Source organism: Salmo trutta, chromosome 35, assembly GCF_901001165.1.
Source record: "Salmo trutta chromosome 35, fSalTru1.1, whole genome shotgun sequence".
NCBI classification, from domain to species: Eukaryota; Metazoa; Chordata; class Actinopteri; order Salmoniformes; family Salmonidae; genus Salmo; species Salmo trutta.
This window is the reverse complement of record NC_042991.1, coordinates 19,371,058-19,385,564: the sequence shown is the minus strand read 5'-3', so window position 1 is coordinate 19,385,564 and position 14,507 is coordinate 19,371,058. Positions and strand designations below refer to the sequence as shown.

Here is a 14,507-nt window from a genome sequence, read left to right as displayed (position 1 = left end):
CTTTTCTTTTTTTGCTGAGTTTATTTTAACAATTAAAGTACAGTGAAATTCTTATGCTCTGAGCTCCAATAGTACAGATTAAAAAAAAGAGAAGTGAATGTCAGGCGTGTGCGTACTTGTGGTGAAGTCAGGTGCAGGAGAGCAGAGAATTGTGAACAGGCGCACACTTTATTTCGTCAGGAGAGAGATACAGACGGACGCAGCTGCGTCAAAAACCCTCCAGCCAACAAGGCAAAGTGTAAAATGCGCAAAACAGTCACAAAACAATAAATGTAGAACAATACAAACAGGCTTCGTGAAATGACACGGGAAAAAACGCACGCAAGCCTACGTGCGTACAAAAACACGTAGCACACAAACAATTTCACACAAAGACATGAGGGGGAACAGAGGAATAAATACATGTACTCTGATTGGGGAATGAAAACCAGGTGTGCAGGGAACAAGACAAAACAAATGGATAAATGAAAAATGGAGCGGCGATGGCTAGAAAGCCGGTGATGTCGACCGCCGAACGCCACCCAAACAAGGGGAAGAGCCGACTTCGACGGAACTCGTGACAGTGAATGAGACAATAATAAGAATAATAGTAACTGTAGTAATGATATGTCGATTGGGAGGTGGCGGCAGGGTAAGTTTCTTTCGGGTGGGAGGCACGGGGGTAAGTGAAAAGTGAATGAAACAATAATAAAAAATAATAATACATATTTACAGTTGTAACAATTATAAATTGCTATTCATCAGCCTGATGGTCTGGGGATAGAAGCAAATGGCCAGTCTGACAGTTTTTGCCATGATACTCTTATACTGCCCGCATCTGAGTGATGGAAGCGGGGAGAACAGGCCTGGACTCGAGTGGCTGAGGTCCTTGATGATCTTCTTGGCCTTCCTGTGACACCTGGTGTTGTAGGTGTCCTGGACGGCAGGCAGTGTGCACCTAATGGTGCGATCGGCTGAGCATACCACCCTCTGTAGAGCCTTGCGGTCAGCGGTGGTGGAGTTGCCGTACCAGGCAGTGATGCAGCCCGACAGTATGCTCTCGATGGTGCAAATTATTGAATCAGTGACCAGTTTTGTTCAACATCAGACAGTGCTGTCATAACATGTTCCAGGCACTGTTGTAATAAATCCCCTCAACTAAGGCCCATAGAGTCCATTCAGGGAGAGATTCAGTGATCCTCTGAGACTTAAATGGAGAGACAAGTCAGCCAGGCCACTCTTAGAGACTGCTCTCACTCTGTTCGAGAACAAATGAGCAGGCTGTGGCAATCACCTTCCCCACATGTGGTATTTGTAGTGCATTAGGCCGGTCCCGGGTCAATCCTGGGTGTGGGGCCCCAAGTCCCATCAGCACCAAACTCAGGGCCCTTGGGTCATATGAGCCTCTGAGGGCAAACAGGTGCTATAGGCCTTGCAAACTGTCAAATTGCCACTACCCCTTTTGGGAACGTTTGGGACGTTTTTCAGAGACAGGAATGAGTACCAGAGACATCATGCCCATATGGGGCACAAGGGCACATGCCCCCTCAGATTTGTCCTGTTTAAACAAACAAAAAAATATATGTATATACACTGAATAAAAAAGTGTTGGTCCCATGTTTCATGAGCCCATATGCATAAAAAGCTTATTTTTCTCAAATTATCAAATTATCATTACACAGGTGCACCTTTCACTGGGGACAACAAAAGGCCACACAAGTTGTCACACAACACAATGCCACAGATGTCTCAAGTTTTCAGGGAGTGTGCAATTGGCATGCTGACTGCAGGAGTTTCCACCAGAGCTGTTGCCATATCATTTAATGTTAATTTCTCTACCATAAGTTGCCTCCCATATTTTTTTAGATCATTTGGCATTATGTTCAACCAGCCTCACAACCACAGACCACGTGTAACCATGTCAGCCCAGGACCTCCACATCCGGCTTCTTCACCTGCAGGATCGTCTGAGACCAGTCACCCAGACAGCTGAAGAAACTGTGGGTTTGCACAACTGAAGAATTTCTGCACAAACTGTCAGAAACCATCTCAGGGAAGCTCATCTGCGTGGTCATCGTCCTCACCAGGGTCTTTGACCTGACTGCAGTTCAGCGTCGTAACCAACTTCAGTGGGCAAATGCTCACCTTCGATGTCCAATGGTATGCTGGAGAAGTGTGCTCTTCATGGATGAATCCCAGTTTCAACTGTAACGGGTAGATGGCAGACAGCGTTTATGGCACGATAATGCATGGTCCCATGTCGCAAGGATCTGTACACAATTCCTGGAAGCTGAAAATGTCCCAGTTCTTCCATGGCCTGAATACTCACCAGACATGTCAACGATTGAGCATGTTTGGGATGCACTGGATCGACGTGTATGACAGCGTGTTCCAGTTCCTTATATCCTTATATGAACTGTAACTCAGTAAAATCTTTGAAATTGTTGCATATTGCGTTTATATTTTTGTTCAGTGTATATACTATATATGCAGTATATATACATGTATATATTAATACCATTTTGTTGTTGTTGTTGCTCTGTAATACTGCTACCCATCTATCAATTTTATGAAGTTGGCTTTAGCTAGCCCAGATAGGTTCAAATCTCCCAACCTCATAACTAGCTACCAAGAAGCCATTTCTGGTTATCAATCAAGTTAGAGTAGTTAGCTTGTCCAACTAGCTTAGCTGGCATGCCTACTGTCAAGGTTGGTAGATTTTAGAAAAGCAAGCAATAACTTAATATAGACTACTGAATAAGACTCACATTCCTTTCAATCTTTTACTGAGATTTTAGCAGAGATGCAGAGAAGCATATTTTGTTTCTTTAAAAAAAGAACCACCAGTCAGGAGGATATAGACAGCTCAAGAGGTATGCTTAGATATGCCCGAACATTTGACATTATGATTATGGGTAGATTTCAGGTGTTTGAAAAATGCAGAATTCTCCAACTTCCTACGGGGGTCTAGCCCCCCTCCAGACCACCCCCAGCCATCCTAATGTACTTTGTACCGCCTCAGATTTTTGGGCTGCATGACAACCCTGATGAGGACCATGCTTAAAGCAGGTCGGTCATGGATAATTAGCTATGCATACCCCCACCCTCTCCCCTCCCCCTACAGCTCTAGTTGCCCCAGACTCATGGTTCTCCAGGGACTAGTTAACTTTATCAAGCCAATCATTGTGTTTATGTTATTGTTAGTTCCAGGTCATTTGGTCATAGGGCCCTAACGAGCTATGGTGGGTATGTTTTGGTTTTAGATTTATAGTATATCCACTGGCAGAGTAGGTGTGTAGCTTAAATAGGTATGGTTCTTTATTTAGGTATTGATATTATTCTTGTACAAGACATAATGAAAAAGTACTATAGTATACTATGGTCTAAATACTGTAAAATTATTATATTTATATACTGTAGTATTTACTGTAGTGTTTTTGCAGACATGACTGTAGTATTCTATAGTATTCAGTAGTGTTTTGCGGACCTGAATGTAGTATACTATAGTATTCACTGTAACGTCTCTGTGGACATGACTTTAGTATGCCATAGTATTCACTGTAGTGTTATTTCGGACTTTACTGTAGTATTCACTGTAGTGTATTTGCGGACGTGACTAGTATACTATAGTATTCACTGTAAAGTTATTGCGGGCATGACTAGTATACTATAGTATTCACTGTAAAGTTATTGCGGGCATAAATATAGTATACTGTAGTATTTTTGTGGACATGACTGTACTATGCTGTAGTAACCTGCAGTCTAGGGTTAGCTAAAATGGCACAACTACCAGACTACACCACTTACTATTTAATGAGGGGAACACCTCAACCAGAACATAAGACTCACAGGTTCGTGACAGGCCACCTATTGAGTTGGTTCAATAGTTCTGAGCAATGCAATGGACCAGACAACAATTGTAACATCTAAACGTTAGGCAGGTTCTAGGCCCATTAAAGGGAAACAGCACAGAGGCATATATAAAGAACAAGCAACGTTTATTAACGCTTAGAGGATTAGGTTTGCTTGTCTGACAGATAAATAACACTTTAACAAGAGTACAACAAAAGGACTTCTTAGATCTTGTAACGTCCTTTGTTGGAATGAGACCAAGGCGCAGCGTGGGTTGGGTTCATCATACTTTAATATAAACGGTGAACCAGCAAAAACCAAAACAAGAAGCAACACAACGAACGAACAGTTTCGCAGGCTACTCACAGCAATGCAAAAACAACTTCCCACATCAGACATGTGGAAAAAGGGCTACCTCAGTATGGCTCCCAATCAGCGACAACGATGTACAGCTGTCCCTGATTGAGAGCCATACCAGGCCAAAACACAGAAATACAAAACATAGATAGGGAACATAGAATGCCCACCCCAACTCACGCCCTGACCAAACCACAATAGAGACATAAAAAGGAACTCTAAGGTCAGGGCGTGACAGATCTGTTACTTCCTCTGAAATGCAACTGTGCTTTCACAGAGACTCAGCTGACCATAAGTAAGTAAGCATTTCACTGTTAGTCTACACCAGTTGTTTTACGAAGCATGCAACAAATACAATTTGATTTGACCAAGTTCATTATGTTGTTTTGAAGTTAGAGTCAAGTTGATTGTATGATTGTATAATTGAATACATGGTTGTGTTAAAAAAATTGACATACGTTTTCAAATATAAGGATATTAAACTCAAAAGATACCCAAAAATTGAACAGAGCAGTAGCTGAGTTTATTTTTCTGGATCAAGTGCCATTCTGTGACTTTGGTTAATACGCCATCTTTTTGTTGTTGTGGTATCGTTTTGCTATTGAGTATAGTGATGGTATCGAGTATCGTGATACTTAACCTGGTATCGTATTGAAGTCAAAATTCTGGTATTGTGACAACACTAGAGTGTGTAGTATAGTATTCTCCAGTATACTACAAAATGAAAATTATAAAGTAAGCACTACATGATTGAGGGATACTACAGTGTGGGGTATAGGATTCTACTGTAAACTACAAAATCTAAATTCTAAAGTAAGTGCTAAATGATCTAGGGATACTACAGTATACTGCAGTTTACTACCCACATTCTATAGTAAGTACTATAGTATTCTATAGTACAGTGTAGTATTTCTTTATGTGGGAGAGGACATCAGTTCTTATTGACAATAACACACTTCCACTAGGTGAAAAGTCCCTGCATACTGAACTCCTAGGACAGACACAGAACATGAACTATTTTATGAAAAGGCTTGTTTAAGAAGCAAAAGCTACGGTTGGTAATCAGGAACATGCATTGGGTGTGGGGATGTGAAATCCAATAACAGGAAAAGGAGAGGAGCGTGGCCTGTATTTTTCAGCCTCCTCTCCTCTTTAACTAGTTTGAGAGAAAACAGCTGACGACCACCTGGTCCTAGAGATCGTCTTGCACAGTAACATCCTGTTAAACCACATGATGCACCAGGACAGTGAGGCCTCTGGGAATAATAGGTCTGCCACCACACCCTCACAGGGATGTTTTACACATTGACTCTCCATATATTTTACAGACTCTCCCGTCTTCATGGTAGGTAGTCCAGTTGAGGAATGGGGTTGTTGACATCGCCTGCTGGCTGTTTCGATGAGCAGTCCAGTTTACTGGTCACCACACCCGTTTGCAATTTTGTTTGGCTCTAGTGCAAGGGTAAATATTGCATGGGCGATGTTGAAATTCATACATTAGATATCCTTCGGGGAATTGCTTGAAACTTAATTGGGCTCCCAGATTCCTGGAAACAGAAATGCATCAATAGGAGAAATAAAAAAAATATTTCTGCATTTTGGAGCATTTCAAGAAATGTGACTCTTATCTTGTGTGAATTATTGAGTCCTCTTTGTTATCTTGTGTGAGATCCCGAGTCCTCTTTGTTATCTTGTGTGAGATCCTGAGTCCTCTGTGTTATCTTGCGTGAGTTCCTGAGTTCTCTGTGTTATCTTGTGTGAGTTCCTGAGTCCTCTGTGTTATCTTGTGTGAGTTCCTGAGTCCTCTGTGTTATCTTGTGTGAGTTCGTGTTACTGTCCTGGTAGAGCAGAGACAGGTCAAGGTCATGTGAAGAGCCGCAGTGCGTTACCAGAGAGTGCGGTTCCTCCAAGAAGGAGGGATTGAATGCTAAAGGAGGGCAGACCTTCACCTACTCTATATTCACCCCAGTCCAGGATCCCACATCTCTTCTTAATTTATCCGTCTGGGAAACAAATCCATCTGTTTTGGTTTTGTGCTTTTTGACACGTTGCCACGTTACTCTTCAACCCACATTAGAGCCGAAGTTGCCGTCCGTGAATTCCTGATTAATAACAATTAGGCTTATCTACGTGTGGAAATAACATACTGTAAGATAGACTGTCATTTTGGAATGAGAAAGTCTCTGTAGTTGGTTTTCAGCTCATTAACTTTCTGAACAATGTAAAGTAATGTAAAGTCTCTTTGTGCAACCATGTAGGAAACATTTCCCTCATATTGAAATAATTAAATTAGTTCTGGTCCACAACACACACATAGGCAACAATTGTTACTAGCCGTGGAGAAGGATGAGAGGGATTTTGAACATGTGTGCTGGGAATTGGCCATTTCCTTCCATTTCCCCAACATTCTCTTTTTCTCAGATTGAGCAATATCACCTTTTTTTTTACATAAGAGTCTCAAAAGTATAAGAGAGGATGTCGTCATTGCAGAGCTGAGAGGATTTAGTTTCAAAATATCTCTCTGGCTGACTGCACTGTTACCAAGAAACTTCACTCCAACAGAACATAAACCTTAAAAGCCTTGTTATAGAGGTTGTTTAAAATAGATCACTTCTCTTTCCTTTCAAAAGACATTAACAACAAACAGTCATTGCCAATGGTATAAAAGAGATCACGACACTATCTTGCTGTTTTAGTAGTAATACTGTAGTATACAACTCTAGTGTTACTAATCATCATCCCAGTGACAATTAAGTGATCCAATGTGGTGGATTGCATTGATAAATGTTCAGGAGCCATATACTGTAGTAAGTGTTGTTGATCTGTAGCATTTTCTATCTGCTATGTAGGAGATGTATAATTGAGCCTCTCGTCTTTCTCCTCTCTTCCATGTGTCCTCCTCAGTGTCCAGGTCTCAGATGTCCTCAGAGAAGCAGGAGGCACTGATGGAAAACATGACCCGTATGGAGGACCGCTCTCGGGAGCTCCAGCAGTCCCTGGGTGACATCTCCTCTCAGGCAGACCTACTGGAGAACATCTGGAAGCTGGAGAGCCTGTTCCAGAACCACAGCGAGTCCTTAAAGCAGCTGGGCCGGGCAGTGAGCGGCCTGGAGAGGGATATCAGGGATCTGCAAGGCCACTGCCAGTCGACAGACAGCACCATGGAGCAGCTGGGGGACCGTGTATCCGTCCTGAACCGCTCCACCCAGAGGAGCGTGAGTGGGCTCAGCAACCAGCTGGCCCAGGCCTCGGTCTCGCTGCACAACCATGACCTCCTGCTGAGGAGCGCAGCGGACCAGGTGGACCAGCTCAAGGATAGGCTGGAGGAGGTTGGCTGGACGGTCGGCTCAGTCAACCACACGTTCACCAGCGACATCAGCGTCCATCACCTAAAGATCCAGGACCTGCAGGTGCAGATCAGCAATGCAAGCCAGGATGCACGGTACATGAGGGAGACACAAGTCCACATGGAGGAGACCCTGAAGAATGAGGTAGAGATCCTCAGCACCATCACAGAGGACCTGAGGCTCAAGGACTGGGAGCACTCCAATATCCTCAAGAACATCACCTACTTAGAAGGTAACGGCCCCATCACTTATCACTGGCTGGAATGAAGTTTATGTCATGATTAATCTCCCTATGATTACTGAGCTCCTTACACGATGGTTAAGGAAAATGTGAGATGAAGATGTTGATGTTGTATTGAGACTTGCTATCATACTCAATGACTTTCCTGGTTAAATAAATGTCAAATAAGTATGTCATGATGTAATGTTAGCAGGAATTAGACAGAATTCAGTGATGTGAATCCATGCCAAATAAGACTTTGAATCAGAATCTGATTGATATTGTATGTGAATGGGACAGTGTTTTATTTAGGCTGGAAACAATTGTGAGTTACATTTAGAAGCCTCCAAAACCAAGGAAATCAGCCCTGTCATTTGTTCCACTGCACATCCCATTTGCTTGTCATTAAGCGTGGGTTTAGCCAGGAAAGCTCCACACCTTGTCGTGGTAATTGGCATTTCTGGCCTGCCTCCTCTCCCTCCTTTCATCACTCCATCCCTCCATCCCAATGCCTTTAGCTTATGTTTCATGCCTACCTTCCAATTTGGCAGTGGTGAACAAATGAGAAGGGGGAAAAAACACATTTAAGCAAAGTTGAGAGGTGGATTAAGAAACTGTGATGTGTTGGTCTGAGGAGAGAGAGTGTGAGCATGGAAACATTTATAATCATCACACAGCCACTTGATTAACAGGAATGACTTCAGGAGTGACATGTTTGCTGTTTTAGTGAAGTGTCTTCTGGCTGGGAGGATCACTGTGTCCATTGCCTTCATTCTCATGGAAATGTAATTGTCATAATTTAAACATTGATCTAGCGCTAATTTCATTATTCACCAGTGGTGGAACAAAATAAGGAAACTTGAATGTTCTTTTAGTGGATCATTTGATAAACGGTCATCCTTAGTGTAAAAACAATATCAGCCACCTTAAATAGCCTAAACATGTTTTTTTTAAAGCATCACAGCTTCATCAGAAAGCCAATGGTTTAAATAATCTACAGTGAGGGAAAAAAGTATTTGATCCCCTGCTGATTTTGTACGTTTGCCCACTGACAAAGAAATGATCAGTCTATCATTTTAATAGTACGATTATTTGAACAGTGAGAGACAGAATAACAACAAAAAAATCCAGAAAAACACATGTCAAAAATGTTATAAATTGATTTGCATTTTAATGAGGGAAATAAGTACGTGACCCCTCTGCAAAACATGACTTAGTACTTGGTGGCAAAACCCTTGTTGGCAATCACAGAGGTCAGACGTTTCTTGTAGTTGGCCACCAGGTTTGCACTCATCTCAGGAGGGATTTTGTCCCACTCCTCTTTGCAGATATTCTCCAAGTCATTAAGGTTTCGAAGCTGATGTTTGGCAACTCGAACCTTCAGCTCCCTCCACAGATTTTCTATGGGGTTAAGGTCTGGAGACTGGCTAGGCCACTCCAGGACCTTAATGTGCTTCTTCTTGAGCCACTCCTTTGTTGCCTTGGCCGTGTGTTTTGGGTCATTGTCATGCTGGAATACCCATCCACGACCCATTTTCAATGCCCTGGCTGAGGGAAGGAGGTTCTCACCCAAGATTTGACGGTACATGGCCTGTCCATTGTCCCTTTGATGCGGTGAAGTTGTCCTGTCCCCTTAGCAGAAAAACACTCCCAAAGCATAATGTTTCCACATCCATGTTTGACGGTGGGGATGGTGTTCTTGGGGTCATAGGCAGCATTCCTCCTCCTCCAAACACGGCGAGTTGAGTTGATACCAAAGAGCTCCATTTTGGTCTCATCTGACCACAACACTTTCACCCAGTTGTCCTCTGAATCATTCAGATGTTCATTGGCAAACTTCAGATGGGCATGTATATGTGCTTTCTTGAGCACAGGGACCTTGCCGGCGCTGCAGGATTTCAGTCCTTCACGGCGTAGTGTGTTACCAATTGTTTTCTTGGTGACTATGGTCCCAGCTGCCTTGAGATCAATGACAAGATCCTCCCGTGTAGTTCTGGGCTGATTCCTCACCGTTCTCATGATCATTGCAACTCCACGGGGTGAGATCTTGCATGGAGCCCCAGGCCGAGGGAGGTTGACAGTTCTTTTGTGTTTCTTCCATTTGCGAATAATCGCACCAACTGTTGTCACCTCACCAAGCTGCTTGGCGATGGTCTTGTAGCCCATTCCAGCCTTGTGTAGGTCTACAATCGTGTCCCTGACATCCTTGAAGAGCTCTTTGTTCTTGGATATGGTGGAGAGTTTGGAATCTGATTGATTGATTGCTTCTGTGGACAGGTGTCTTTTTTACAGGTAACAAGCTGCGGTTAGGAGCACTCCCTTTAAGAGTGTGCTCCTAATCTCAGCTCGTTACCTGTATAAAAGACACCTGGAAGCCAGAATTCTTTCTGATTGAGAGGGGGTCAACTACTTATTTCCCTCATTAATAAAATGCAAATCAATTTATAACATTTTTGACATGCGTTTTTCTGGATTTTTTTGTTGTTATTCTGTCTCTCACCGTTCTATTAAACATACCATTCAAATTGTAGACTTTGTCAGTGGGCAAACGTACAAAATCAGCAGGGGATCAAATACTTTTTTCCCTCACTGTATCTATCAAGTTGATACCAAATGTCTCAAAACAGATTGCATTGCAGGTGTTTTCCCTTGACATTTAAATAGGGCGTTACCAACGTGTGTTTTCTGTCCAACCTACTCCGATTCAGAATTGCTGATCCATGACACAGCACCGCATATTGGCGTTTAACAGACAGCTCTTCATGTGAAAGTTGCACGCTGGTTGACCCTCATGGAGCATGTTTTTTTCTTGAGCATTCTTAGTTGAATTAATAGAAGACTATTAAGAAGTGAAGAGTGATATCATTGGTCCTACTAAAACAAACCAGTCAAAACCAATTAAGTGGAGTGGTTTTCCCTTCAGACCCCCCAGGGTGAGAAGACTTCCAAGTGAATGTAACGGCCATCGAAAGGAGTAGACCAAGGCGCAGCGTGTTGAGTGCTCATCATATAATTTTAATAGAACTCTTTAAACAAAACAAGACCACGAACGACAGCCAAACAGTTCTGTCAGGAACATCAACTAAACAGAAAGTAACCACCCACAAAACTCAAAGGAAAACAGGCTGCCTAAGTATGGCTCCCAATCAGAGACAACGATATACAGCTGTCCCTGATTTAGAACCATACCCGGCCAAAACAAAGAAATACAAAACATAGAAAAAAGGACATAGAATGCCCACCCTAGTCACACCCTGGCCTAACCAAAATAGAGAATAAAACCCTTTCTATGGCCAGGGCGTGACAGTGAACTTTCAACCCTGACTTGTCATTAGCCACTACTTTACGCCAGAACAGTATCTTAGGATCTAAGGATCAGCTCACATTATGATTTGAAAGGCTACTTTGAAAATGTCAGTCGGACAAAACAAAACTTTTCAATTGTGGTGTACCTTAGGTAATGTGTTTTCCGTTGTGGTCAAGCTGATTCTAATAACAAGTCTGAAGTCAGTTAACTGGATCCAAGCATAAAAAATTGTTGGATGATGTCCGTTAACCATGTTTCAGACTCAGATTCTGCCTTGAGCTCCTCTGCTTTAGTCCGAGAGTGTGGTGAAACATGAATGACATACCGAGAGGAAACTGGCAATTTATGGGATTACAGAACTTCAGTAATCATATTGTCTTCATATTACAGTATATTCATCAGTTTGTTATGTCGGGATCAACTCAATGCTTTAATGAGGTTGTTTTCCACAGGGCCTCCAGGACCAAAAGGTGAGATGGGCGATGTTGGGCCACTTGGGGCCCCTGGTGTGGCAGGCCTCACAGGGATGAGAGGTTCGTACACTTTACAGTAACGTCATTTGTCCTATTCTAGCTTTCAACATACATGACATTCTTCAACCATTTTTCAACCACGTCCTCGAAACGTATCTTACTGTAATTGGCCCGGGTCACGGATTATGTAGCCTAAACCCCCATAGACATATTTCCAAGAAGAATACTGAAAGCAATCCTCCCTTTAGGAGCATGGAACATGTTCATTTGTTATAGCCATCCAAAACACTCCTCCTACCACATTCAAACTATCAGTCAGTCCACTATCCTACTTATGAAAGAGTTGGTTACTACAGTATACCTTGTTAGTAATGCAGCGACTATATCTTCAATTATTGATTCATCAGGGGTTACCTAGTGAACACGACCCCCTATGGTTCCAAATCCATAAGTCCACTCTGTCTGTTAGCAACCTAATAACAGCCCTCCAACTGGGCTCAAAGCATCCTGGGAAATGTAGCAGGGGCATTCCCTGAGATAGTCTTTCATTACATAATTAAATGGTGAATAAAGAAAGAGAACATTGGAAAATGTTATTATGGCATGCAAGCGGACCACCGTACTCAAAGATTCGGAAAAGATAGGCTGTTTGCATTCTTTGAAACACATTTCAGATATCCTGTTTGAAAAGAATTGGGAAAATAAATCCAATGCTTTGTTTATGTCCTCCCGGCAGGTTTAGCAGGAGAAAAAGGCTTCCAGGGTCCAAGGGGACTAAAGGGCCTGAGCGGCACTGACGGCCTACAGGGGCAGAAAGGGGATATGGGACCCGAAGGGCCCAAAGGTATGTCTGATATTATTACTGTCAGACAGCTGTAGAGCCATTAGTTAAACTATCCTCTGTACCTCGCTGCCTCTTTGAACCTGCTGTCAATGGTTACATCTATCTCCCTTATCCTTCTGTGATGGCATGCTCTCTCTTAAACTCAGGCTCCAGAGAGGGCAATCCAAGGCAGATTGATGGAGGCTCAGGGTCTATTCCATCTGATTTGTTGTGTCTCATTGACAACTACAGTAACAGTCAAAAGTTTGGACACACCTACTCATTCAAGGGTTTTTCTTTATTTTTACTATTATCTACATTGTAGAATAATAGTGAAGACATCAAAACTATGAAATCACACATATGGAATCATATAGAAACCAAAAAAGTGTTAAACAAATTAAAATATATTTTATATTTGAGGTTCTTCAAAGTAGCCACCCTTTGCCTTGATGACAGCTTTGCACTCTCTTGGCATTCTCTCAACCAGCTTCATGAGGTAGTCACCTGGAATGCTTTTCCAACAGTCTTGAGGGAGTTCCCACAAATGCTGAGAACTTGTTGGCTGCTTTTCCTTCACTCTGCAGTCCAACTCTTCCCAAACCATCTCAATTGGTTTGAGGTCGGGTGATTGTGGAGGCCAGGTCATCTGATGCAGCATTCCATCACTCTCCTTCTTGGTTAAATAGCCCTTACACAGCCTGGAGTTGTGTTTTGAGTAGCCATGCTGGTTAAGTGTGCCTTGAATTCAAAATAAATCACAGACAGTGTCACCAGCAAAGCACCCCCACACCATCACACCTCCTCCTCCATGCTTCATGGTGGGATCCACACATGCGGAGATCATCCGTTCACCTACTGTGCATCTCACAAAGACACGGCGGTTGGAACCAAAAATCTCAAATTTGGACTCATGAGAGCAAAGGACAGATTTCCACTGGTCTAATGTACATTGCTCGTGTTTCATGGCCCAAGAAAGTCTCTTCTTCTAATTGGTGTCCTTTAGTAGTGGTTTCTTTGCAGCAATTCGACCATGAAGGCCTGATTCACGCAGTCTCCTCTGAACAGTTGATGTTGAGATGTGTCTGTTACTTATTTGGGCTGCAATCTGAGGTGCAGTTGAGGCTGGTAAATCTAATGAACTTATCCTTTGCAGCAGATCTGGGTCTTCCTTTCCTGTGGCGGTCCTCATGAGAGCCAGTTTCATCATAGCGTTTGATGATTTTTGCGACTGCACTTAAAGAAACTTTCAAAGTTCCACATTGACTGTCATTTCTATTTGCTTATTTGAGCTGTTCTTGCCATAATATGGACTTGGTCTTTTACCAAATAGGGCTATCTTCTGTATACCAACCCTACCTTGTTACAACACAATTGATTGGCTCAAACGCATTAAGAAGGAAATACATTCTATAGATTAACTTTTAACAGGGCACACCTGTTAATTGAAATGCATTCCAGGTGACTACAAAGGGTGGCTACTTTGAAGAATCTCAAATGTAAAATATATTTTGATTTGTTTAACACTTTTTTGGTTACAACATGATTCCAAATGTGTTATTTCATAGTTATGATGTCTTCACTATTATTCTGCAATGTAGAGTAGTAGTAAAAAATAAGTAGTAAAATAAAGAAGAACCCTTGAATGAGTAGGTGTGTCCAAACCTTTGACTGGTACTGTGTCTTCATGCCCTCTGCCTCCCCATCCTAACCCAAAGCAGACCTTCCTTATCAGCTGAACCGCCAACCTAAAACCTTGCAGACAGAAATGTCTCCCTCTCACCATAATAATGGAGGAAAGCCATGTCCGGTTTTTAGTTGGTCCAACCTTAGCCCTGAGACCTGGCTGTAGACGCTTATGGTGCCTAGACATCATAGGAGTCTACAGCCATGTCTCAGGGATAGTCCAACCTTGCTTTTAGGAAGCTTTTTCATCCTTCGTCACCTTGTGTGTTGGGAAGCAGCACTTGTTTTGTAATCAGATACTCCTTTCACACATATGATTTGAGACGCAGTGCCTCATTGTTTTGGTCATGGATTTGACTCTCCACAATGGACTTATTTTATTTCTCTATGCAAACCAAACAGCTGGATCAGTTTAGTTTGGCTGAACTGTCCGGTGCTGGAGGCTCAAACCCCTGTGAGCCAAT

At 42.6% G+C, this 14,507-nt stretch overlaps 1 protein-coding gene across 2 annotated transcripts in view; it reads left to right on the top strand.

Moving 5' to 3' along the window:
- LOC115174803 (scavenger receptor class A member 5) overlaps positions 1-14,507 on the top strand; it is an 86,819-nt gene that overhangs the window by 45,280 nt on the left and 27,032 nt on the right. For both annotated transcript variants that reach the window (XM_029733718.1, XM_029733717.1), the window contains exons 4-6: positions 7,092-7,766; positions 11,514-11,594; positions 12,271-12,378. In XM_029733718.1, coding sequence (XP_029589578.1) covers positions 7,092-7,766; positions 11,514-11,594; positions 12,271-12,378 — 864 coding nt within the window. The remainder of the gene's footprint in view (positions 1-7,091; positions 7,767-11,513; positions 11,595-12,270; positions 12,379-14,507) is intronic.